General features: G+C 46.2%; 3 protein-coding genes and 1 pseudogene across 8 annotated transcripts; 3 read left to right on the forward strand and 1 right to left on the reverse strand.

Annotated features, from left to right (window-relative positions):
* The first annotated feature begins 422 nt into the window (after window positions 1-422).
* LOC103722654 (BEL1-like homeodomain protein 9) lies at window positions 423-7,824 on the forward strand. Its single transcript, XM_008813289.5, has 5 exons — window positions 423-2,419; window positions 5,339-5,709; window positions 6,194-6,254; window positions 6,527-7,223; window positions 7,673-7,824. The coding sequence occupies exons 1-4, from the start codon at window positions 1,766-1,768 to the stop codon at window positions 7,064-7,066; spliced, it is 1,626 nt and encodes a 541-aa protein (XP_008811511.3). The 5' UTR covers window positions 423-1,765; the 3' UTR covers window positions 7,067-7,223; window positions 7,673-7,824.
* Window positions 7,825-8,666: 842 nt separating this feature from the next.
* On the reverse strand, window positions 8,667-9,659 carry LOC149752941 (uncharacterized). Its single transcript, XM_089924611.1, has one exon. It carries the CDS (start codon window positions 9,657-9,659, stop codon window positions 8,667-8,669), a length of 993 nt encoding a protein of 330 aa, XP_089780737.1.
* A 633-nt stretch (window positions 9,660-10,292) lies between these two features.
* Window positions 10,293-10,937, forward strand: LOC148702592 (cytochrome P450 78A5 pseudogene; annotated as a pseudogene).
* Window positions 10,938-18,293: 7,356 nt separating this feature from the next.
* On the forward strand, window positions 18,294-26,925 carry LOC103722655 (uncharacterized). 6 transcript variants are annotated; one of them, XR_606503.5, is made up of 8 exons: window positions 18,297-18,948; window positions 20,096-20,272; window positions 20,372-20,521; window positions 22,229-22,330; window positions 22,416-22,486; window positions 22,600-22,667; window positions 25,657-26,028; window positions 26,346-26,925. XR_606503.5 is itself a non-coding variant. In XM_008813290.5 (7 exons), the coding sequence occupies exons 1-7, from the start codon at window positions 18,697-18,699 to the stop codon at window positions 25,896-25,898; spliced, it is 1,062 nt and encodes a 353-aa protein (XP_008811512.3). In that variant the 5' UTR covers window positions 18,375-18,696; the 3' UTR covers window positions 25,899-26,925. The 6 variants fall into 6 exon arrangements, 2 of the variants coding, with proteins under 2 accessions (XP_088558312.1, XP_008811512.3); XR_606504.5 differs by having other exon boundaries at window positions 18,412-18,948; window positions 26,358-26,925; XR_015967677.1 differs by lacking the exon at window positions 20,096-20,272 and having other exon boundaries at window positions 18,361-18,948; window positions 26,358-26,925.
* Window positions 26,926-27,178: the final 253 nt, after the last annotated feature.

Raw genomic sequence — 27,178 nt, forward strand, 5'->3', positions numbered from 1 at the left:
CAAGGCTAAGCGAAAAATAACGACATCCTTTTATCCGAACAAAAAGCAGCTTTCTTTTTCTCTGAAATGCTGCTTAGATCTTGAATTTTGAACAAAATGAGACTTCCACCTGGAACCAAACTATGATTTTTTCTGTTTTGCAAGAAAATACTAGTATCCTGACGAATCTTGTGAACCTCTCAGCCCATCGAAATTTGGGCCTTAAAGAGAGTGGCTGGGTCAGCTCTATTTAGCGGTTTTCTAAGGGATGATATGGTAGATCCAAACGCGTTGCTGGAAACTTGGATCTCAATCGGTGAAATGTCAGCCGGACTGCCCAAGTTGCAGCGGCCCATGCGGTCCGGTTTCAAATGACGGAGCGCAGGTGATCGTACGACCGGAGACTCAGCGGCCTAAAAGAGAGGGGGAGTTGCATCCAGACAAAGGGAGTCCGTGCATCAATGCCGCTTTATTTTCACTTGCATTCTGGCCATCCTTCACTCCCGCGTCCGTAGCCATTAAAGCACCCCAGGCCGTACAGTAATCGGGTTGAACAGGCCTCGGTATCCGGGGATCGACGGGAAACTCGGGCGATCCCTTCCCTCATCTCAAGCAAAAGATCTGGTGCGGGGACTCTGCACTCTGCAGCACAAAAGATTGAAAAGGAAAGCTGAAAAGTGACCAAGGGCACCAGTACTCGCCCTGAAGCAGCGAAGCAGTACTCTCTCTCCACTCAGTTCTCAGTCAGAGAACAGACGACGTCACGTTTCCCTTAACACCGTAACGCAGCACTGCACCTCCACCTAACCCGCTTCATTGAAGAGCAAACCCAATAATGATCATTCCTCAGTAAGCCGGCACGAACGCTCCGACACGTGGTTAATGATGACCGTGATCCGCGTAATAATCTTTTATTTTCGAATCATCTTCCCCCTACGCTACTCCCCAAATCTGGCTGTCATCATCGCCATTCACGCCACGGCACGACGAATGTGCGATGTAACGTCACGTTCTCCTTTGATTTTACTACGATACCCTCCCAGGCTCGCTTCCCAATGGCATCCCCCTCGCTGAACCATGGCGATCGGCCCGCCCTCTGGGGGCGGATGGAACGTCCCCTTCACCCCGGCCCCGTCGCTCCGAATGGTAAGTTGGAACTTGGAAGGTATACGAACGGCTGCGATCTTCCGTGAAGCGAGCGATGAAGGGCATTTTTGTCATTTAGTTTCCACTTAAATTCCCGATCCGGGATAGCGATGGAGGTCCCACCGACCTCCGGTTTCGGATCCCACGTGCGTCAGCCACAGCCGTTCGCTCGACACCGAGTCCCATATTCTCCACCCAATCACGAATTTTAATCTAAATTAATGAATGGAGAATCATTGATCACACATACGCTCGTTGCTAGTGATCCTCAAACCGCGCGACACATCCAACATAGTGGGGGCATATTTGTCATTTGCCTTAGTCATTAAAATCCGATTTCCTTCCTCGCCTCTCTGTCTCTTTCTCGCTCCCACTTCACATATCTTTTTCGCCTTTCGCTTTCATTGTTTCCTGTAATCCTGTCTCTCTCTCTCTCTCTCTCTCTCTCTCTCTCTCGCCTTTGGCAGAAGAAAGCAAGCGACCTTAGTTAAAAAAAAATCAGAAAGGGAAAAGTCTCTCTCTAGCTGTAGACCTTTCTTGTTCTCTCTCCAGGGGAAGAGGTGAGGGGAAGAAGGTGTCGGCGGCAGCGGAGCGATTCGTCGTTGAAGGAGGAGAGGAGCAGCTACTTCAACAGCATCCGATGTACCACGTGCCCCAGCACGGACGGAGGGAGAAGCTCCGGTTCCCGCCGGAGGACTCTCCACCACCCACCTCCTTACTGTTACTCCCCGATGCCACCATCGCTTCGCCGCTCTACCCCACCAGCACCCTCACCTCCTTCTTTCCGGCCTCTTCCTCCGCTTCTTCCTCGTCTTCCTCTACCTATTATTCGCAAAACTCTAACTACAATATCGCTTCCAGTACCCAATTCTCGGGCCACACATCCACTCTCTCTCTCCCAGCACACCAGCACCACCAGATCTCCAACCAGGGCTTCTCTCTGTCCCTGTCTTCCTCTCCTTCCAACCCTCCACCCCCTCCTCGCCACCAGTCGGGCGTCGGAATAAACCACGGGGTGCTGAGGAGCCCGGCTCCTCTCGGGCCATTCACGGGCTACGCCACCGTCCTCAACCGCTCGAGGTTTTTCGAGCCTGCCCGGCAGCTTCTTGAAGAAATATGCGGTGCTGGCCGTAGAGCAGTAACAGCAGCTGAAGGAAGCAGCGCTGGCGATATGCTTTTAGATGCTGATCCACCGGCCCCGTCGCCGCTGGATCATCGGATGGAGCTGAACGACCGGATCTCGAGCACGGAGCAGCAGTGGAAGAAGACCAGGCTTGTCTCCATGCTTGATGAGGTGACGCTCAGCCCCATTAGCTTGTTTTCCTAGATCGTTCATTGCTCTCTTTCTCTTTCTTTTTCTTTTTCCCTCTTCTTCTTGTTCTTCTTTTTCTCCCCCACAGCCGATGAAAAGACTTTGTGAGAACTTGTTCCAGTTACTACTTTCGGGATTGAGATCCTCTTTTTGGGCCCTCTCGAGTTCTGCTAGCTTCTCGAGGCGTGTTACTGGGTTACGAGGCAAAGATATCTTCATGTTCTTTCATGTCAAAATATTTTGGATGCAACGGGTGGAATCTTGTTACTGTACGAGATCATGGTCGTGTCATCTTTTCATACTTGCTGTTTCAGCTGGGATTATTGGGATAGCAATCCTGATTATTTCTTGAAAATGAAACAGCAAAAATGCATTATCAAACATGTGCACTTGATTAACTTCCATGCATCTTTTTCATTTGATGAAATATCCTTTTATTGCTCGGTAGGTGGGATTGTTAGATTCTAGGGATTACTTGCTACTCCTGAATTCCTGCTGCATTTTGGTGCAAATCATGATGGTAAGATATCTTTATTAGTTAATTACCTAGAAGATGCCATGGTAGATAATGGGCTAAATCCTTTGGATTTTGTCTTTTAAACATGTTGCTCGAAATATTAAATTTGCCGAACATGTATCATAGAAGTTAACCGCAATTTTAGGAAAAGAAATGAAGACATGCAAAAAGGTTGCTGTATCAGATCATGAAGGAAATTAATAGTAGTAGAGCCTTTTGGGATGAGCAGAACTGTTAAAATTGGGGTTGAACTTTCGTGTCTAAACTACTTGTTGCCACGAGGCCAAGGATTTTCTCTTATATGTTTGAATTTAGAAATCTTGAATGTTACAGTTCATTGGCTTATCGTATATCGATTGATGAAGGGGCTGTCATTGTAGGGTAGATTGCTGCTTCTAAGGGGATATACAACATCGTGACATTTTTGAGAAATAATTTTGGCCAAGATGACTATTAGTTGTTGATCTGTAGGAATATAATCTCTAATCAATAGAGTTCAAATATTTTTTAAGAGAAAAATCACCAGAATTCCAATATTTAGTTTAAGCTACCTAATTTTTGCTAATTAGACATTTCATTTAAGTGACTAAACAGTTTGTCAGAGTTAAAGCGGTAAAAGAAGGAAACTGACTTTTCATGGGCCAATCTATCACAAAGAAGGTTATCACAATACATGTATTATTAGCATGCAGGCATGTGTTTGCTCCTATCGGCTATGCCTTGGGTATTTAGATTGGGGCAAGGAATTCCAAATAATAATTTTTCTGATGCCTTTTGGGGGAGTTCCCTAGGTTGTTACATGCTGCATGGAGAAATCTTCAGATTGTTGGAATGTTAGCATTGAATTAGTTTAGAAAAAGTTACCTTTATAGTTGCACATGATGTGCATATCGTTTGAATGGTTCCTTAAGTTCCCATGAGTCTAAATTATGTCAAATTATCTCCTTTTCTTTTGTCTCATTGAAAGACAATGTTTACTAGTGCCATATAACTACACATGTTTATTGAAAATAGCTAAGCTTTATAAAACAAGATGTCAAATTATTTACCTGAATAACCACACGCACATGTGCACTGGCTTAACTAAGTGAGAGGTCATATTATTATCAAATAAAAAAGATGTTGGCAAATCATGAATATTTACAATTTTACTTCGTTCTCTAAGATGTTTGGTTGTTCTAATGATCAAAGAAAAGAACTCTTGGCAGCTTGCATCTTTCACTACAACTAAAAGTATATGGATTTGGCATTCTTGTAGTAAGAGATGATGTAATGATTAATCTTGCTTGCTGTGAGAATTCTTCATACTTCATTCAAAAGCTTGTTTTTTGCGAGTTTACTTAGATATTACATTTAATTTTGAGATGTACTCTGAATCAGGAGTTAAGTTGTACGTCTTGGAGAATATTAAAATTGTTTTATGAATTAGTTTTAACAAGTAGTTCTGGGATATATTGACATTTTGCTTCTTACGGCCATATTAAACAGTATATGAATGTTCAATATTAGGTGGAATGAAAAGAATTGCGAAATAGGGATATGCTTTTATCTCTATCAAGAAAATTTGTGTCAAAGCATTTGTATGCGTTTGACAGAATTTGTTAATGCTGTCATGTTCGTCATCATTATCATTGCCGTTATTAGTTGTAGTCTTTAGCTCCTAGGCATTTTTAAAGTCCATGAAAGTACTAAGCTTATCTTTCTGACCAGTTCTTGACTTTATGAACCTTTCTTATTGGTGCTTTAATGTTAACAAGGGTAAATTTAGGCACAAGACAGACCTGCCATGAACCGACAAGATTATTTGACATGTTTTTTTTTTTTTTTTTTTTTGGGGGGGGGGGGGGGGGGGGTAACTACGTTGGTTTATTATAAAATCATGCAATTACAATGCAACTTTTGGGAATTTGTCTAAACTGGGTCAGAGTTTAGATGAAGGTGCATGGAAGATGATAGTGTTTCATAGAGACGTATAAGATATGGCTGTGTGCTAAGTATTAAAACTAAAATGCTATTCCATGCTTCGGTCCCTTTTGGATGCTCTTGAATTGTTCTCTTCTATTCTTTTGTTTCACCTTTCCTACGTTGTCTGCTTTGCACTAGAAATCACTATGCATGGTTTTTCCTAGTTACTGTTCTCTAGAATTTGCTTTCAAAAAAGATCTATTAAAATTGTGTTGATCTTGCAAATTTCTTGATTGAATTTGCTGTTGCTGTAGTAGTGTTCTTTCTTTTTTTTTTTTTTCCTTTTTGAGCAAATGACTACTAGTATTCTTTTGTCACTTTGATGTCTTAATAACTTCTGGAGGCTACAACATATCATGTTCAGCCTTGTTCTTATATTTCCTTCTTGCCCTAGTTCATCTCAAATGATGTCTGTGTAGGTCTATAGAAGGTACAAGCAATACTATCAACAGGTGCAAGCTGTCATCACATCTTTTGAATCTGTAGCTGGCTTAAGTACCGCTTCGCCTTTTGCCTTCATGGCCCTAAAGGCCATGTCGAAACACTTCAGACGCCTCAGAAATATGATTGCTAATCAGCTTCATCACACAAACAAGGTCCTTGGAAAAGAAAGCCTCGGTAGTGAAGAAACTCCAAGCTATGGGCTCACTAACAATGGTGTTTGTATTCAACGAATGATAAACAACTCAGGTACCTTTAGCCAGCCGCATGTTTGGCGACCTCAGAGAGGACTCCCTGAATGTGCTGTTGCTGTCCTACGTGCGTGGCTTTTTGAACACTTCTTGCACCCGTAAGTGGCGATCCCTTCATATGTACTTAGCTTTGTAGTTGGCTGTGTAAGTTGGGGGAGGTTTCTATGTTCGTTTCCTAGCGGCAATTTTGTTTGTCTGTTGGTCATGCATAAATTTATTCATGACCTACGAATCAACTCTTTTAGTGCCTGACATATACCCAGCTACTAGGTTGACAAGTTATTTTCTATATCTTCCCCACTTTTGAAAGGTCACAAAAATAGAAGAAGAACTGAAAAACAAAGTCATCAACCCTGTGTCTTTTGGAATCAAAGTTGTTATTAGCAGTCGTTGACTGTATCGTGCACGTGTTGGGTTATCTGATATTAGGAGCTGGCAAGCATGTCTCACTGTCCAAGCCACCAGGCCATAGTTTATGTGATAAAGGAATGGCGAAAACATTACTGCTGTGAACTTGTCATCTGCATTATTTGCAAGATAAACTGATGGATGGTTTTATCTGATATTCTTATTTTTTTCCAGATATCCTACTGATACTGACAAGCAGATGTTGGCTAAACAAACAGGTCTCACAAGAAATCAGGTAAATGAACTTCATTCATGCCTTTTAGTCACTTCATGGGAAATAATATGTTGCCCCTTGAGTTGTAGGTGTTCTGTATAATGTAATTTAGGGCACTGCTCTTTCTTTTTTCTCTTTTTTTTCCCTTTAAAATCTAAAGTTTGGTGGAATTTGGCCACGGCAGTAATACTTGTTTCTCTCTTTTCTCCCCTGGATGATCTAACGAACTGTCTTTCAGTATTTTGATGTTACAATAGTAGTAATATTTTAAAATGACACATCCATTCAAACAGGTTTCAAACTGGTTTATTAATGCGAGGGTAAGACTTTGGAAACCAATGGTTGAAGAAATACACTCTCTTGAGATGCAACAATTACATAAAGTTTCAGCGGGTGATAAAAGCCGTGACCCTGATGAGCAAACTAAGCTACAATCAGCTTCTACTGCTGCTTCCCATGATTCTCAACCACCTCAAAGTGCTAATACCCAAAAGAATCATCACCCAACAAGTAAATGCATTCAACATGATCGCACTCAGACGCCCAGCCATACCCAAGAGCCATTTAGCTTCGTATATGATGTTTTACCTGGTCATCAGCATATTGGAGTTGGTATGAGTGTTGCTGCTGGGGGAAATTCAGGTGTTTCGCTTACTCTTGGTCTCCGCCAAACCAACAAGGTTTGCTTGCAGGAGCCTCTTCCATTGAATGTTGTTCGTTGTTTTGGTCTTGAAGAGTGCAATGATGCTTACGTAATGGGTGCATTTGACGGGCAAGACCGGCAGTTTGGAAAGAACATCGGTGGGCCGTTTGTTAATGATTTTGTTGGATGAAAGTGCTTGTGTGATATCTGTTTAGCCAAGATGGAGCAGCAGAAAATTTTAGATGTTAAGAAATACCAAGATAGGCCAACAGTATACTCATTGGGTGCCGGGGACTCCAATTCTTCAATCTTTGTTTTAGAAGATTTTAGCCTCGATGGAGCAGAAGGTATGCTATTTTATGCTCAAGCTTCCTATTTTGTTAGAGACATTAGTCCTGCCGCTGTTGCACATGGACATGAAAATCTCACTTTAAAAGCTATAGATCACAAACCTCATGACCTTGGATGGCTATTTGCGAGCAATTACATGCACAGAAAACATTGGAAAGCGCGTGGCCCTTGCGTTTGCGCCGTTTATGAGAACGGCTTCTATTTGATGGGTCGGGAAAATCTATATTGAGTAGATTTTGTCATCGCGGAGGTCACGACCAAGTTTCCCGCTTTTAATGCCTGCATGTTTGCCTTCTGATATCTTAGGACCCCCCGTCCAAAACAAGTCGGACGTGTCTCGTATTTTTCAAAAAATATTAAGCATTCATTGTCAAACTTGGCCTTCATGGCCATGTATCTGCTGCTGCTGCTGCACTAATTTCTTTTTGTGTTTTCCATTCTACAGGATACAGAAGGAATGTAGGCTGAGTTCCACTTCAGAAGAAAATATAAGTTTGTTTATGATGCAGTTAAACATTGTGAAGTATGAACTTGTATGTCATTTTAAGCTTGGCAAGAATGTAAGAAATTATATTAAGCAAGTTTGTATTGAGGATAGCTGGCTGGTTAGGAGGCCGTTCTGTGTCCTCAAGGGGTAACGTGTACCAGAAAGGTGAGGCAGGGATTCCTGGCCGTTAATGGGTGTTTTCCTGGATGGCTTTTAGGACGTTTGCCAAGGTATACACGCAAACCAATAACAAATGGATCATCGAGCTAAGAAAAACTTACCTTCATGGGTCGAGCAGTTTATTATTTTGCTAGGTCTCTTTCATTTTAATTTATTCGGGGTCTGAGGCGCTATGGGTTCCGAACATATTTTAAGCAGTCCGCGGGGACTGGCGATGCAGGTCGCTGAATTGGGACCGAGTTGCAGCGGCCAACGTACTCGCGTCTTGGTAATGACATGTACTGTTTACGCAGAATAAATGCTTTCTTGGAAATGACATGCACTGCAAGCGATATATCATAGGCCTACCATTCGATATACGCACTGCTCCTTCTTTAGCCTTGTTTTTTCTGTGTTAGATTACGGTCGGTACAGTGCTTGCTTTTCCCTGTTGCGGTTTCGTTTCTTTTCTCCTCCTCCTCTTCTTCTTCTTCTTCTTCTTTTTTTTTTTTTTTTTTTTTTGGCTTAAAACTGGTGCTTCATACAGTACGTGTGTGAATACATCCAATAAGATCAAAATACAGTAATTCACGGAGTGCCAATGGCAACTCCTCCTCCCCTGACCAAAGAGTATACTTCGAATGGTGGGCCACGAAGGCAGCTACCCAATCGGCTGCCCCGTTGGCCTCCTAAATACATGCTTGGCCTGGATGGCCATCTCATCTCTCATCATCGCCACAATATCGCGGATCAAGGGGTGGTCTGTGCCTCCGCCCCTCAATCCCCTCTGAATCTACCCGATGACAGTGGCCGAGTCACCCTCTAACATAATTGAGCTGGCCCGCAGAACAATCCGTGCATGACGAAGACCTGCCCAGGCTGCATGCAGCTCTGCTCCGAGAACCGATGTATCAAATAACTGGCAGCCACCTGCAGCTACTGTCCTAGCATGCTGGTCCCGTATGACAAAGTCTGCACCGCCACGAGTGCCGCTATCCAAAACCGACCCATCGAAGTTGACCTTGAGGAAGCTCGGGGGTGAGGGCTTCCAGGTGAAAAACACCATCCGAGAAGCTGCCGAAGCAAGAGAGGAGCCCCAGGTGTCCCAAGCTGTCAAAAATCTGTCCGTAGGTAGGGTGGCCCTGATCTCTGTGGCCTGTGCCCGAGCAAGCTCTGCCACAAACCTCGATGACATCCTACGCTCGCCAAGAGTACGAGCGTTCTTAGCCGACCAAATCTGATATGCTGTGCAAGTCGCTCTGATACCCTCATTGCAAGTTTGTGAACTCGCTAACCACTGTCGTATCACTCTGAGAAACTGTAATCGCGCACTCCGCGCCCCCTGCTGGATCCCAGTCCACTGCCATGTCGCCCTTGCCCATGTACACTGGAAGAGCACATGGTCCACTGACTCCTCAGCTCCACACGTCTCACACTCTGCCGGGACCCCCCAGCCACGCCTGCTCAACTCGGCTCTCGTCGGAAGGCGGTCCCAACATATCTTCCATAGGAAGAGAGCTATCCTCGGGTGAAGACCCGACCTCCAAGTCCAAGTGCAGTCCGGCCCCGGCTCGTGCCCCGCCGAAATAATGCGGGAGAGATCTCCTAATCTGACACTGGCCCGGCTCGAGGTGCCCCACACCCTGATGTCCGGCCCCCCACATCCGGGTAACGGGAGGGACCGAATCCTCGCAGCTAGGTGTGCCCCAAACAACAACCTGAGTCTGGCCTCATCCCACTCTGCCCCTCCTGGGACTAGTAGGTCGCACACCCGTAGCCCCTCCATTGCCTCAGTGTGAACCATAGTCGGCCAGCAACTCAGGGGAAGGGAGTCCACCCATGAATCGCCGGTCACATTGATACTCCGGCCGTCTCCAATCAAACATTTGGTGTGCGCCAATACCACTACAAAAAATTATTGTTTTGCCGACTCTTCCCCGCCGATGCTATCAAAAAGCGTCGGCGAATTCCGAGCAGGAGTCGAAACTCGACGACGCTTTTTGATAGTGTCGGGTGAAATTTAGAGACGACGACGCTTTAAAGCGTCGTCGGAGGCCAAAAGATACGACGACGCTTTAAAGCGTCGTCGGAGGCCAAAAGGGGCCCAATCCCCCGATCCCTCCTTCAGCCAGGCGCTGTCCCGATCTTAGAGACGACGACGCTTTAAAGCGTCGTCGGAGGCCAAAAGGGGCCCAACTCCCCCGATCCCTCCTTCTTCACCCAGCCGCTCCCCCGATCCCTCCTTTTTCTGCCGCTCCATCCGCCCACGCCACCATCCGCCGACGTTCTTCTTTTAATCCCACACCGGAGACCCCACCCGTTCTCCCCTTTTCTTTATCTACTGCACCTTTGGGCTTCTCCGTTCTTCTTTCTGCTACTCTTTGGCGTGGGGTGTTACGAGCTTCTCTTCCACCGCGCCATGGGCTTCGCGCCCTTCGGCGAGTACTGGAGGAATCTGAGGAGAATCTCCGCCACCCATTTGTTCAGCCCCAGGAGAGTCGCCGCCTTCGGCGGAAACCGGCTTGCGATCGGGGCGCAGATGGTGGAGGAGATAAAGGCTCTGATGAGGACCGATGGAGTGGTGGAGGTGAAGCGGGTGCTGCATTTCGGGTCTTTAAACAACGTTATGATGAGCGTTTTCGGAAAAATATTCGATTTTGGGAAGGGGGAAGGGCTGGAATTGGAAGGACTGGTGAAAGAAGGGTATGAGCTTCTTGGGGTATTCAACTGGAGCGACCATTTGCCTCTGTTGGGGTGGATGGATCTCCAAGGAGTGAGAAAGAGGTGCAGGGCATTGGTTGAAAGAGTTAATGTGTTTGTGGGAAAGATCGTAGAGGAGCACAGGAGGAGGAGGATCGACAGAGGTGTTCTGAATGAGGATGGGGACTTCGTGGATGTGCTGCTGGATTTGGAGAAGGAGGAGACGCTCTCTGACTCTGACATGGTTGCTGTTCTCTGGGTATGTTCTTCTTCCCATGCTCTTCTTCTTGATCCCCTCCTCCTCCATCAGCTCTCCTTCCAGGCCGGCGAGCGCCATGCCCTGGTTCCCCTCTTTCTTTTTTAATTTTTTTTTAAAAAACAGGTTGCTAACGCCGACGCTTATAAGCGTCGGCGTTGAGTATTTTCGCGACGCTTTCATTAGCGTCGGAAAAGTCCTGTTTTTGCCGACGCTTTCTCCTAGCGTCGGCAAAAACCAGACCCACGCCCACCTGCCCGACGTCGGAGCCACGCTTTGGGGAGCGTGGGTGAGAATTGCGCCGACGCTTAAAAGCGTCGGTATAGACGAAATATAGCGTCGAGAGATATCAATTATTTTGTAGTGTACAGATGGCATGTACCTCCTGATCGCGCCACATGAAGGAGACTCGGCGCCCCCCTCCCCCCGCCGCCACTGAAACCCCCCGACCATATCTAGCTGCCATCACCTGGCTCCAGAGGCCATGTGGCTCTAACAAGAACCGAGCCGCGTGCCGAGCAAGGAGCGCCTCGAGCCTCACTATGAGGGACTGCACCCCCAAGCCACCCTCGCCAGTAGGAAGGCACACCTGCTCCCATGCCACCAGGTGCACTCGGTGACCTCCACCGTATGACCCCCACAAGAAGCTCCGAAGAAGGCGCTCGATCCTCAACAGAATCGTCATCGGAACCACTGTATTGGCCATAAGATACACCGGTATGGATCCCAGCACCGCTCTAGCCAGTGTCACTCTCCCCATCATGGATAGGGAGGACGCCCTCCATCCCTCCAACCTGCTCTGGACTCGCTGCACCAGACCCGAGCACTCCGCCACCCGTAGCCTACGGCCAGTAATAGGAACACCTAGGTAGGTGAGCGCCCCCTCCTACTCTGGTATCTGCAGTATCCCTCTGATCTTCTGTCTGACTCTGCTCTCCGTGCTGGGGCTGAAAGAGATGGTGGACTTAAGCAAGTTCACTCTCTGACCGGACGCCGCGCAATATTCTGCCACCACCCTGCGGAGAACCCGAGCGTCTGAAGTCCGTGCCCTGGTCAAAAGAAGATAATCATCAGCAAAAAGTAAATGGGAGATAGGTCGAACCCCCGGGGCTGGGGTATAAGCCTCCAGCTCCCGGCTAGCGCACACCCTCTCCAAGGACCGAGACAAGATATCAGCACAGATAATAAACAAATAAGGGGATAAGGGACATCCCTGTCGTAATCCTAAGGTGGACTCAAAGAAGGATGACGGTGTGCCGTTGACCAAGATAGAAAATTTTGGCCCACGGACACACCCCATCACCCAATCAATCCACTGCCTCGGAAAACCGTAAGCCTCCAACGCCCGCTGAAGAAACCTCCACCTGATCCTATCATAAGCCCGCTCCATATCCAACTTGACTGCCATTAGGCTGTGCCGCTTCGAAGCTCGCCGAAGATCCCAAAGCATTTCCTGGGCCAACATAACATTGTGAGAAATATTTCTGCCGGCCACAAAAGCCCCCTGCTCCTGGCTAATGATGCCCGGTAAGAGGGGCTTCATTCTACCCACCATAATTCTTGCCACAACCTTGTATAAGGTTGTGCACAAGCTAATAGGACGAAAGTGACAAGGCTCGGTCGCATTCTGACGCTTAGGAATAAGCGTAATGAAGGTAGCCTTCCAGCCTACAGGTATGGCTGCCTGGGTAAAGAAGCACTGAATAGCCTCCACCACCGCTAGTTGGATAATACTCCAGTACTGCCGAAAAAAGAAAGAGAAAAACCATCAGGTCCAGGAGCCTTGTCCGGAGTCAAGGCCCAGACTGCCTCCTGTACCTCCAGCGCCGACACCGGCCGGATCAAGGCTACACTTTCAGCGTCACGAATACCCACATCCACCCTCAGAGGGCGGTCCCCATCACTGGCCTCCTCATCCGCCGTCCATCTAGTACGGAAAAAGTCGAGTAAGGACTGACGGATGGCAGGCTCGCTCTCTACTCGATGTCCGGACCCATCTCGCAAAGAGTGAATCATGCTCCTCCGTCTCCGTATAACCGTAGTCCGATGGAAGAACCTAGTATTACGATCCCCCTCGCTTACCCACTGCACGCGGGATTTCTGACGCCAGAAAATCTCATGTTGACGTAACAACGAGTGGTGAGTCGCGAGCAGTCCCCGGAGATCAGCCATATCGTCCTCTGGGAGCATACCCCCTAGGTCTTCCTTCCTTTGCAACTCGGCGATTGAGGACTCTACGCCCTCCAATCGCCGGAAAATATTACCCACAATCTCACGGTTCCATCGACGAAGGCGTCTTTTAGTCAACTCAAGTTTGCATGAGACCCGTTGCATGGGATCGCTATGCACAGGGACCCGCCACGCATCACGAACAATATCCCAAGACTGGGGATACGACAGCCAAACCTTCTCGAAGCGGAAGGGGCTGTGATGCGTAAGACCCGGTGAGGTGGAGAGTAGCAATTGGCAATGGTCCGAGGCTATCCGAGGCAGGTGGCTGACTCGGCCAGAGGGAAATCGGAGGATCCAATCAGGGGATGCAAAAGCCCTGTCTAATCGTTTCCAAACCCTAGCACTGCCCTGCTGATTATTGCACCAAGTAAACTGTGGTCCAGAGAAACCTAAAGTCTACCAGGCCATTCCGCGACACAAAGTCATGGAACTCCCTCCTGTCCACTCGATCCGTAAAGGCAGCGCCCCCTCGCTTCTCATCCTCACTCAGAATACAGTTGAAGTCACCAATCACTACTGTCGAAATACCCTGGGCGGTCAGGTTGGTAATCTCCTGCCAAAGGATTCTCCTAACCCGGTGGTCCGTGTTTGCGTATACACCGCAAAGTACCTATGGAGCAGCGTCGGGTCTTGATATGACCATGATTACTTGTTGAGAGCAGTTGTAGAAGACATCAATCGTCGCCACACCCCGCCTCCACAGAACCAAAATCCCTCCCGACAACCCCTGGGAATCAACTGTATAGGTCTCCCAATCCCTCTCCATACGCCGCCTCAACCGGCTAAGCCCCTCACCAGATAATCGGGTCTCACAAAGGAGACAGATCTCCGGACAATGGATCTGCACCAATCGTTTGAACGAAGACATGAAGGACGGCTTGGCCGCCCCCCTACAATTCCAAGAAAGAATCATCATGGATCACAGTCCACATAGTCGGCCTCAGACTCATCCTCTCCTAAAGTTGCAGGGCCATCCTCAGGCTCAGCGCCCAGGTGGCCTCGCTCCTCCTCCACTCCACCAGGTGCAGCTACAAGCCCCATAACAACTGCCCTGACCCGCTGGGCGGCGGTAGAGTGGTCCATCACCACTCCTAGTGGTAGTACATCGGCCATGCTCCCCTCCATGTGTGGGGAGGGGTGGCCCCCCACCAAGCACCTACCTAGGGTAGCATCCTCCAGCACACCTGCAGTGAGGACAGGCGGGCCAAAGCGAAAAACCCCCTCCGGTCCACTCCCGAGGCCCGCATGAGCATCCCAGAGCCGAGTCACACTCGGCATACCCAACATGGGGGGGTCCTGACCACCGACCTGAGGGAGCCCCAGACCAGCCGCCAACTCCTGAGATGGTGGGCTACACCGGAAAGGGCCTGTCATAGGGCCTCCATACCCGGTTGGCTCATCCTGGGCCAAAGGAACCGGCTCAAGTTTGTCCCCTGCGCCAGAGGCTAGCTGAGTGCACGGACTGCACGTAGGCATGTCCTGTGACCCCCCTCCAGCCTGGGCCTACAGGGCACGGGCCCGCGGGCCTGCCTCCTGGCCCGAAAGCATCAGGGCCTGCAGCCCTAATGCGAGATGGGTCTGCAGGCCCTGCATAACTGAGGCCTTCGCGCCCCATTCGCGGGTCGCGGCCCAGTCATCGGGCCCGCTCGCAACCGGGGGCGCGGGTGGGGCTGGCCCGCTCACAACAGGGGTCGCGGGCCCGCTCGCGACGGGGGGCGCAAGCCCGCTCGCGACAGGGGGCGAGGGGCGCTGGGCGGGGGGTGCTGGCCTGCTCGCGACAGGGGTGGCGGGCCCACTCGTGACAGGTGGCACGGGCCCCCCACGGGGCGCGCCGCGCGCACCAGGCGCGCCGTCAAGACGAAGCACGCCGATGGCGCGGGGCGCGCCATCCGCTCGGCCCGCAGCGGCCGGCCCACGGCCACGGCGCCCAGCCCTGTGGGCCCGTGCACGTTGGGCCGGCGCCGGTGCAGCCTGGATCGCCAGGCCTGGGCCTACTTGTGGGCCAAGGCCCGTAGGGGGCCTAGGCCTTTTCTGGTTTTGGGCCCGGGCTACAATCGCCCTGCTGGGCTCAGCGTCGGCCCGTAGGGGGGCCTGGTCGACCGAGCCAACCGGGTCGACCCGCCGGCTAGGCCTCGGGTCCCCCGATTCGAACAGTTCGGGTACTGGGATGCCAGCCATGGCAACCCGGTCCTGGCTGACAGGGGGGGTCGGAGCCAAAAGGACACCACCACCGGCCAAAGGCGACTGGCGGCGCGCGACCTTCGTTGGCTTTTGCCAACCGTCGGTGTCTGCCGGAGACGCCGGCGAGGTCTGACCAACCACCGGAGGTGGCGGCTGGGTCGAGGAAGACCCGAGCCCCTTGTCGGAGCCGATTGTCTCCCCCAACCCCGGCGGGCGGTCCTCTCGTGGGGCTCGCCTCCGAGTAGCCACCATCCAAGGGCCGTAGACCGGCCGTTGGTTCTCCTCCTCAGTGGCTGGAGGAGGCTGATCATGCCCTGTTTCGCCCACCGGGTCCACCGGGTCCGCCGCCCCCGAGGGGGGGCCCCCAGCAGCTCGGCCATTCGCCGGAAAACGACAGGCGGCGGCGCCGTGACCCAGTCGCCCACAACGGGGGCAGACCGCCGGCAGGTTCTCGAAGAGAAAAGGCTGCCAGCGCATTTTCGTCATACCTTGGATCAATACCCCCGGTAACAGGGGCGCCGTGGTGTCAACCGCTACTTTCACCCGGGCAAAGCCCATCGCCCCCGGTTGCTCAGTGACGCCGTCCATCGCGATCGGCCGTCCCGCCCTGGCAGCAATATGGAGAATGGTCGAGGGCGACCAATACTCCGGCGGTAGACGGGGCAGACGGAGCCACACCAGCGCCGTCTTCACCGCCGCATCCTCGGGCTCGAAGTCCGGGACCCAAGGGCTCATGGCGAGGAGCTGCCCCGCCACCACCCACGGGCCCTCACTCAGGGCCCGGTCCCGGTCCTCCGTCGACCGGAAACGGAGGGCGAGGTAGTCGTCCGCGAGCGGGACGGCCACCACGTCCTTGAGCTTTGCCCGGGCGGCCACATCTTTGGCCACCCACTCCGCCGGGATGCGGCGGGCCAAAGCTGCGAGCCACCAACGCTCGCCCTTCCCACTTCAGCCGGGCCGCCGCGATCGGCTCCTCCGATAGCCGGAGGACATCCGGGAAGCGACGGCCCCGGCCGCGACCACGGCCCCGGCCGCGACCAAGCACCGCGCCCAGTTTCAGTGTGCTTACCCGGTCCTCTCGCCGCTCCCTCCGTCGTCTTCCCCATCGGAGCTTTCCCCATGGGAGCTTTCCATTTGCGATCCATGGCACCTGAAAGAAGGGGGGTTAGCCTAACAAAAGAAAAACCCGGGTCGGGGTTGCCTCGCCGGCCCGGCCGACCAACAAGGTCCCGCCTGCTAACTGGAGCCCCGATGCCCTCGCCGACTGGAGCACCTCCGCCTCAAGACCCCCGTTGCCCCGCCTCCCACTGTCACCTAGCCGCCCGATCTGGTAACCGGGAGCCAGGTGTGCTTGCAGGGCCGAGTCGTCGAGGATTCCACGCCGGACGGCCAGAAACCCCACCAAACCACCACGCCGGACGCCGAAGGATCGTCGCCGACTAGCCGTTGGGCTCTCTCTCTACGCCGGAGCTTCTCGGAAGTAGTTTGGACGATGGTGCTCTCAGCCAGTAAGCTAGCTTTGCTTTTCCAACCTTTCTGTTCAGTGATGCTCTCCTCTTCCAGTTGTAGATGATGCTTCTTATCTATGTTAATTGGTAATGTTGTTAATACTGGATAGGGCAAGGGTATGGGAGAGCTTAACCCCTCTCAACCAAATCATTAGGGCTTTAAGTTGTAGTTAGAGATTCTAAATTCCATCGTTGGTGGTTCATGGACTCGTAGTTATAGATCTGATTAGGTCGCCCTTCGTTGTTCTAGTAAAAGTGTGGAAACTTTAATCACTTACATGCGATCGGTATGCGTGAAAGATTGTGCACGTTAATGCAAATGTTTTGAGATGTTATTTGACTCTACCATCATACTGAAAATGGTGAACCAATCAAGGATGGCAAACTAAAAAAGAATTGCCACCTTGTACCCAAAAAAAAAAAAAAAAAAAAGGAATTGCCACCGGAGAGTCTGCTCTCATGACGGGCCGGTAATATGTTACATCATGAACAGTGAATAGCAAGGCAAAAGTGTAATTAAAAAGTATCGCTTAATATGAATATAAATATCTTTTAGTTTTACGACGACATAATAGGGTCGATAATTTTACGTATATTGTGCTGGGAAGTGCTGGATAACGGTACAAACCTTGTCGAGGGATGAGGAGCAACATACAAGAATCGCAGGCATGGTCTCTCATGGAACTGTGAAAAAAGAATATTTTATTGAATCTCCGTGCTAACTCTTTACGGAAATACGATGATTCATTTTCATAGAAATTATTGTATTTCATCCAATTAATCGACTCGGACATTTCTGCAGTTCAGATTCATGCCATCGATATTTTGTTGCACCTGCCTGCACGAGAAGCAAACGTGGTCCCTGCCGTTGTCTATCGATATTCATGTCTTCACTGGAAGCGATGAAAACGCTCTTGAAATCGAATGACATGGTACTGCTAACCACGGCGACTCAATGATTCTCCCCATACGGGATGGATGGATGGATGAACCCAGACTCGAATGGTACTTAATTTTAAGTGTCACCTTTTTTTTGGGAGGGCGAGGAGCATGGTTGTCTCATCGGTGAGGAACCTCTAATATATTGGGTGGGTGGTGCAGGAAAAACTTTTGTTTAATTTGGACCCGAACTGAAGATGGAATGTTGAAGGTGGCGGATACGGGATACCATCATGCGATAGCAATTTGCTGGTTATAATTTATGATGCTTTGGTGAAGGTCCAATGATACAGATGCACATGGCCTGTGTCCATTGCCCATTCTATTCCTTCGCTCGGCCGGTCCAAGGCTGCGAGATGGAAGGCCCATGGTCCTACCCAGCCCATTTATATCTGACGCTCGAGAGAGGTCACAAGGAGAACAATGCGTTCGGGTACCGGCAGAGCGTCCGGCGGTCCCATCTTTCCGTAGAAAAAATGTTAGGATCACTGCCGTTTGATTGGGCTTGGGCCAGATGGTAGGCTTGTGATTGTGTCGACGCCTTCCTTGGGCTTAAGCCAGACGCTAGCATGTGGTTATATCGCTGGGCTCATGCTTGCAGAGAACCGCCCCTCCTTGCAAGCCATGCCCCGCCACGTTTACGGGTTGAAGGCAGAATATTCCAAGAACCCGAGCCAGAGACGCCGACGGATATTCCCTCGGATGTGCTCCGGTATCGGCTCGACGTGCTAGGGTTGCCCGATCTCGCGAATTCTTCATCTCCACCGTCCGATCCAACAAAACCCGATCTTACATTTCTTGCTTCAAAAAAATAAAAAATCCTCGTAACCGGCATAACGACGAAATCTACCCTCTTTCAAATCGAGCTTGACGAAATATATCTAGGTTTCTATTTGTTTTCGAGGGTTTGAGTTGGATTTGGGGTGGCCTCCATGGACGTCGAAGCTGCTTGGGCTCGTTTCTAGGGTTCCCGGGTTCACGTTCTTGTATCAATCCGGGGAGCGGCGATGCAGACGGAGGCGCGGGTCGGGGTGGTCATGGAGGGCGGGGGGCAGAGGGCTCTCGCTTCCAGCCACGCCGTCGCCGTTGACGGTGGGGTCCGGCGCTTCTCCCAGGCCCACCACCAGCGAACTCGGCAGCAGGGCCTGCAGCAGCAGCCGCAGATCGGGACGTCGGTGCATCTCCTCGCCGGAGGGGTCGCCGGAGCGGTTAGCAAGACCTGCACGGCTCCCCTCGCTCGCCTCACCATTCTCTTCCAGGTAGGTCATCGCTTTCTCCCCTTTCCTTCGATGCTCAACAGGAGGGATTTTTCGCCATTTGTGTTAAATAATTTGTTATGATCTCTCTTGTTTTTTTTTTTCGTTGTTGTTGGGTGGGGGGGGGGGGGGGGGGGGGGTGCGCTAGTAATATTTACAAAAAGCACAGCACATACTTATTTAAGAAATTTCAAGAGCACAAGTTGCCAGTAAAAAGAAAATCTTGGGATCATCTTCGGGTTCTTTTGAAAATGAGGCTTCCCGAGTCGAATAGTATTTAGAACAGACCCAAGAATTAGAATGGTATGAATGTCCCAGCCACACAGGGCATTATGTGAATGCCAGATTGTAAACCCTGGCAAGTGGTGTTGCTGATCAAGTGTGAGTCTGAAACTCGGAGGTACGTAGTCAAAATGGACCATGGACTTTGTCATTTTAACATTGCCGATGATGGTTATTTGTAAAAAAAGGGAGTTGCAACATAAAGTCTCTTGTGTTGCATGTCTAATAGATAATAGGAATATTTAGAACTCCAAATCTTATGAACAATATGTCCCAACCATGTCCATTCCGTATTCTATCTACATAGTCCATGTAGTTTTGGGTGTGTGTAGGCATGCAAGAGAAAGTATGGAGGCACATCTGATGCTCATATGAGGAAGCATGGAACGCTTGATTCTCTATTAATAAGATAGCCTGTTATCTGCAATCATTAGCTTAATTAAAATTTAAACTCAACATTAATTGTCTACATTATCTTACAAAGTCCCTCAATATAGGTTCTCTATAGTTTGCTTAAGTGTTTAAACATTCAGTGGTTTGAATTTATTTTACTCTAAATTGAGCACTAGGATCACATGTTGTGATTATAAGGTGATGCATTTTCTAGAAGCCTTGGTTCGTGTCTTTGTGAAACTGTTATATCAAGATCCGATCATGTTTCCTTTTTAATCTCTTTCTTTTTTTGTATCCATTCTTCTACTTCCAATTATCCAATTTCTCCGTCATTTGTGTAAGCATCCATAATCTTGTGGTTTATTCTCGGATAATCTGTATTGTTGGTCTCATATAGGTAGAATCCAGTCTTTTGGCTTTTTCATTGTGCAAAACCCTCAAATCAGCAACTAGCTCTGTGGCATTTTGTTTGTAGGTGCAAGGCATGCATTCTGATGTTGCAACTCTAAGCAAGGCTAGCATGTGGCGTGAGGCTTCCCGTATTGTTTATGAGGAAGGGTTTAGAGCATTCTGGAAGGGAAATTTGGTTACCATTGCTCATCGCTTACCTTATTCCTCGATTAGCTTTTATGCTTTTGAACGCTACAAGCATGTAAGTGCGAAAACTCACTGGAGAGATGTATGCTAGCCTGTCAGCTAACTGAGTGTTGTGGTTTCTAATTCAATAACAACATTTTCTTATATTTTGCAGTTTCTACAGTTAGTTCCAGGGCTACATAGGCATAGAGAATATGCGAGTGCAGATGTATGTGTGGGATTAATAGCTGGTGGTCTGGCAGGAATAACAGCTGCATCTATGACATACCCATTGGATCTCGTGAGGACACGTCTTGCTGCTCAGGTAATCCGATGATTCATATGACAGGTCAAGCAGCCGTCCATCTGTTAGTTTCAACTTTAGCAATCATATTTGAAGGAAAACTTCTTAGTATTTTCAACTTTAGCAATAATATTTGAAGGAAGACTTCTTAGTTTTCCAGATATAAATTGGAACAAAAAAATTGGCCGATCGATCTCTCTTTAAGGGTTTGAAGACATGAAAAGTTTATTTAACCATATTTTGAGGCAATGATACTGTTTGTAGCAGTGTAGAAGCTTATGCATTGTACTGTTATGAAGTACTCTTTCCATTGTTCTTATTTATATGATGTTCTCATTTAAGAATTTTATGATTTAGCCCTTGATAATAATTGCATAAATATCTAGAAGTCATTACGTGGATCATGGACGATCTACCAGTGGACTCACAGTTGCTTACTATAGTTTTTAGCTCTCATATAGAAATTAGAATTCTTGTTTGTGTTTCTGGAACATATTCTGTGTGCCTAGCCACATGAATGAGGGATAGACTTTTGTATTGAGTCCATTTGTTTTGTAAAGACTTTATGGCTAATTCCTTGTTTTATAAAAAGAAATCTAATGAATGTCTGCCATCATCATGCTGCCACTAGTCCGTGTTGTGCCCGCTTTTTAATCATACAAGCAGCTTGTATGTGTTTCTAAAAATATACTAGAGTCATTATTTTATCTAGTTTTTGATAGCTTGATTCTCTTGAAATTGCTAGTTCCATCTTCTGCATTGCAGTGTGACCTGGTCTGTATTTATTCTTCCATCTATCAGTATCTTTAGGTATGTTTTGTTTCTGTTATAACTACTATGAGATTTGCATTCATTTGCAAATTTTGGAGTGTATCTTACACAAGCATGTTGTCCACAAAAGTAATATATTTCATTCCCATCAACCATGGTCAGTTGGTGATACCGATCCTTCCTCATTAATTTCTCTTAAGTTTGCATTCTTATTCAATGCAAGTCATTTTAATTGCTTTTCCCATGGTTTCTAATGTATTTCCCTGCTCTTTATTTTCTTAAATATAGATTGAGCTCCTTATGTTAGAGCCCTAGTAGGTTCCACAGCTCATGTCATATTGTCTAAAAACTAGTTGCTTACGATGCATTGGCTGACGGTTAGTGTATGAAAAAAAGTGAAAAATGGCCAAGAATACTGTTAATAATTGAATCACCTATTTTTTACATGATTTATCATATTATCACTAACAATAATAACAAAATTTCTCAATTGCCTTGTCGAATCAGTGGATAAAGATAACAAATAAAGATGGTAAGGATGTAAACGCACCTGTGGTGCTAGACGTCTTGTGACAATGGAAAATAACCCAGGTTAGCCAAAGTACAAGGTGGATGCTCCTTGGCTCCATGTTGCCTTGGTATAACCTTTGGATTTATTTTCATTGATTTGAGTATTGTTTTGAAGTGCCTTTAATAACCAAATCTTCTATTGTAATATTCTCAACCTCCATGGATTGATAAAACACATAAGTTTTATATAACTTATTTTTATGTTTTCCTGGTTATTTTATGTTGTCTAGTTCATTAGCTCTTCTCAATGCAAAGTCATAAATATCTTCACCACTGCAGGACATTTGTGTTTTTTGATGTGTTATGTAGTTTGTACATTGCTGTTTAGAGCAGGTATTGCAGATATTTTTAGTATATTATGAATTTGTGTGATTTGAAATTGTGCAGACAAAAACTATATATTACAGAGGCATTTCACATGCGCTCTATGCCATCTGCAGAGATGAGGGTATAAAAGGGCTATATAGGGGTCTAGGAGCAACATTACTGGTAAATTATCATGCAATTTACTTTAGTTGGGACTACAATGTTTTTTATTTGTTTTGGGTTGACATTGATAACTGGTTACCTGCAGGGGGTTGGACCTAGTATAGCGATCAGCTTTTCTGTTTATGAAACCTTGAAGTCCCGTTGGAAACTGCAAAGGTGACAGGAGTGCACTTTGATTAAATAAAATCTAGAACTTTGTATGCTGAAAAAATTATTCTTTCCATTGCCTGATTGATGCTAATATGTGCATTTTGATTATTTGGAATCAGGCCACGTGATAGTGCAGTCTTTGTTAGCTTGGCTTGTGGAAGTCTTTCTGGCATTGCATCATCAACAGGCAAGTAATTGATCACTTGACAAGATGAAATCTCCAAGTTTCATATGACATAAAAATGAGATTCAAAAGAACTAGCAAATATTCAATCAAAAGAACTAGTGAGTAGATGGAAACCAGGACGAAGAATGGGTTAAAATACTGACAGTGAAATTCTATGGCTTTAGTGCATATATCGGAGACTTTTTTCAAAATTAAGTGGGCCACTCAAATACATTTGTAGATTACCGTACTCTGCTCCCTTCCATAAGAAGTAGATTGTTGATTTTTGCATCCATTCAGTTCAAAATTATGTTACTTTAAAATACCTATTCCTTAAGATATGCTTCTATGAGTGCGGGTTAGGCCTCAACCAAGTGGACATTGGAGACTTTGAGATTTGCAAGCACCCTGCCTCAAAAGCTGGGAAGAAGCATGGATACTTCAGATCACATGCCTTGTTTGTATCAAATACAAATCGAATATTAATAATTGTTGAATACTTCCCTGATATGCACCTGATACTTGTATTAAGTATCCTATTGTATAAGTTTCTAGAAAAACTTTTTGTTACTTCCTAGATACACTTGAGATACTTTCCCAATACCTTCAAAATATGGGGGAAAGGTGTTTTCTTCCATTTTTAAATGTTAACCTTTTAAAAGCGAATGGTCAATTTTAGAGTCTATGATGTTAATATTTTAATATGTAGTATGTGGGTCTGTGGATTTGAATGATGATTAAATGATAAGCTCATAAAAGTTGATGTTATTAGGTGAAGTATGGAGTATGTTATTTTGATAACCTACTATATTTTATGTATGCCTTTTTTTTTCAAACATTAAAATGCATAAATGTATATGTTGTTGTGAAAGTATATTTCTATATGCATGTTATATGTGCATATTCATTGGCGTATCTTAGCCATATCATATCTCAGTTTTTCAAGATTTGTTATATTGCGAATGCATAACATGTTGTATTCATATCTCATCTCTATGCCCATGCACATGATGGTATGGATCTCAAAGTCTTCCCTGTATAGTCGACCGACCTGAACTGAAATCTCAATTTCAACTTTTCAGCGGAACTAAACCATATCGTGCTTCTATTTTTCTTTGTTCCAACATCAAATATAAATTATTTATATTGACGGGATTTTGTGTGTTTTACATGGTGCTAACAGGGTTCTAGTTCACCAAGGGTTGAAGAACAAAGGTGATAGACAAAAAAAGGAGAGATGCCACGAGGACTTGATAACAGGAGACCTTGTAATCTCACAATAAATTGATATGCAAGGGAACCATTAAATGCAGATAAAATACCAATATCCTGTTTATGCTGGTTATCCTTGAAGTTATCCTTAAAGTTGGGTTGGCTCAACTAGTTAAGCCCAATTGCAATGTAAGCCTGAGTAGAAGGTCAACCACATAAAACTAGAAAGTATTGCCTTAAGTTTGGGATCTGAATGTATTAGGCACATGATATGGACCATTATGAATACTTGCCGGGGTGAGCGCTTTTGTATCACTATTTATCTCAAAACATGCAATGTATGCAAATGCTCTGGACTTCTGGTCATGCATGTCAAGCATGAAGGTTTTGCCTCAAATATTGGAATCTGGTGTATGCGACACATGTTTTTAAGGAGAGAAGGAAGATGCTTGCTCCAGTAGACTACAGACATTTGAGATGAGGGAGATACTTCCTTGAGCTCTTGTAAAAGCCATGTTTGTGGCCATGTAACCTGCAAATGGGGTTTAGAATGTAGCTTCTGCTTTTTCATCCATGGGCGAGGTTCAATTTGGGCTCTTATATCTTTTTAGGACTATTTCCTTGACAGCTATCCTTTTTTTTTTTAACTCTTCCCCTTCAATAGGGATATTGCTCTGTTTTTTCTTTATTACAGACTCTTGCCCAGCTATTTCTTCATTTGATAAGAATCTGGTTCTTAGTTGATAGAATTGGGAGCGGGTGTGGGTGCGGGGAAGTCGATATTTTAGAAACATTTTTAGTATGGAAGTGCTTTTGCAGGTTCGATATTCGAAAAAGATTCTAAAGTAGGTGCATTACCTTTGGTAGAAGATTCCATCTACTAAGATCTGGTTTACAAACATTGGTATCTGTGGGCCACTGAATGCCATTCTGGGCCTCTCTTATTCTAATTGTGAGATTATCAAGTTGAAATGATACATCTGTTGGCTACTAAGTTGTGCCTTCTTGCTTGTGTACTACAAACTGCTGGTAGGACACATGATTATATGCAGAAATTTCTGCTTATTTGAAATATGATCAGATTTTGGTGTCCTCTCTTGGTTGATAATCAATAAGTTCACAGACCAATTGCTAGCTTGACTTCAAGATCATCTTGGACAATGAAATACTTGATTCAACTTTATTTCCAACATAGTTATATGCATGTGTTTTCCATCAGTTTATGAAATTGAACTTCCGCCTGTCTCAATTTGACAACCTTGTGCAGTCATTAGACGCGACATAATCAAGCTCTCTTTCATGCTATGTGTTCTATCTGAGCATTATGCAACTCTTCAGATAATGCATTCTCTATATAGAAGTTCACGTAAGGCTCAATGGATTTACTCGTGTCCTTGTTTTGACTTTGTCCAAGTTCTGATTGGAGTGAAGAATTAACAATGGCACACACGTACACTGGCGTGCACGCACACACAGAGAGAAGGAGAGAGATCCTTAACTTTTAATGTTCTTTGTCATCTCTACTCGTCATATTGTGATTGGCTTGAATCTATTGTTATGTTGCGTTTGATTGCTAAATTATGTATTTTATGCTGATCCTGTTGTTTTAGCCTATCTGTCAGGATTATCTCTAGTGCTAGCATTGAAGATTCTGGGCATTGTATAAATAATGATTTCAGTAATAATTCCAAGTTAATACGCAGGATGAGTGATTGCAGCAGTGCATACTGCATGAGTTTATATTTGTTGTTTGTTCAAGTTTGGCATTTGGAATGCTGACTCATCTACCATTCTGCAGTGACATTTCCATTAGATCTTGTGAGGAGGCGGATGCAATTGGAAGGGGCAGCTGGAAGGGCTCGTGTCTACAACTCGGGCCTTTTTGGGGCATTCAGGCACATAGTTCACACTGAAGGCTTTCGCGGCTTGTACAGAGGCATCTTGCCCGAGTACTACAAAGTTGTCCCTGGTGTTGGCATTGTTTTCATGACTTATGAGACAGTTAAGTCATTCCTGTCTGGCACATCTGATGATGACTAGAGCTGGGATCTTTCTAATATTGCAGCATATCTGTGATCTTTGACTTATGCCAATGACACACAGTTTTGAGTTCTTATTGGAGATGATGAGTCATAAGAGTATGTAGTAAACCCTGATGAAACACATGGTGGTAAGTTTTGCAATTACCGCCATTGAAAAGCTTTCATGCCCTGTATACATATGTTATTATTTCAAGTGTATGGTCAAGGCATATAACTCTATACAACTTTCATTTTACTGTTGCTATCATTTTCTTATCAACATGTATTTCCCAAATTTTCTTATCATTTTACTGTTCTTGTTTCAAGCATACCTGTTGAGTTGGTGATGGTGTAACTGGGATCGGCTTTATGAAAAAAATGTTGAAAATTCAGGAATTTTGGAAATAATTCTTCTTTTCAAATTTACAATGGAGCATTTAGGAAACTAACACTTGTATCTTGCTAGTTCTAATTTCAGGAAATTAGTAGTGTCAACAACAGAGAGAACATGGTGGAAGATTATGCTTAAGTGCCATCATAGGCATGGAGAAACATTATTTGAAGGATATTCGAGATGCTTTTCTGGTATTGATACTCAAGATGTAGCAAGGTTATCTTTCGTTGCTTGGATGGCTACCTTTAAAGGAATCTAGATCTTTTAAAATACTGTTATAGTTTCAGCTGATGGACGTGACATTTTCATTTTGATCCTCGAAGGACACAGGCAGGATTAAACAAATTCCTCCTGGCAATCAATAGGTAACTGCAAGATGTTCTTGCCATAACAGAAACAGCAACAACCGCCCCACAAATTAGAAACAGCCTGTATGTAGGGGCTATTGTTAAATCATGATTCAAATAGGCAGAGACTGAATTTCCAATTCATGATGGTGTCATTATGAAAATCCTGTTTATTAAGCAATGATATGAAGATGAAAGCTGTTCTGGGAACGGGGACCTGCTTGGAGATCAAGGAGTCGTCATAATGAATGTGCTAGTTGTTCTTGATATTCACACAATTAAATAAAGCTGATTCTTGATGCAAATTGACATACTTAAATTGCTTTATTTGGCTTCACAAGTCACTGTGTTTGTCAGTTATTCTGATTTCATTGTCTGGTTGGGTTGCTGGTTACTTTATGTGTCTGCTGACCGATTTGGTGTGCTGTGTCATAATAGCTGCAGTCAGCCCTTTTAATTTTATGTTTTCTTGTTGAGCATTGAAATAGAAGAAAATAGCAATCACACGATATGTTGAAACAAAATCCTGTTGTGTCATGTAGCTTTCAGAATATATGA

This window comes from Phoenix dactylifera, chromosome 8 (assembly GCF_051530095.1).
Source record: "Phoenix dactylifera cultivar Ajwa chromosome 8, Ajwa_hap1_PhDact_Kaust_v1.1, whole genome shotgun sequence".
NCBI lineage: Eukaryota > Viridiplantae > Streptophyta > Magnoliopsida > Arecales > Arecaceae > Phoenix > Phoenix dactylifera.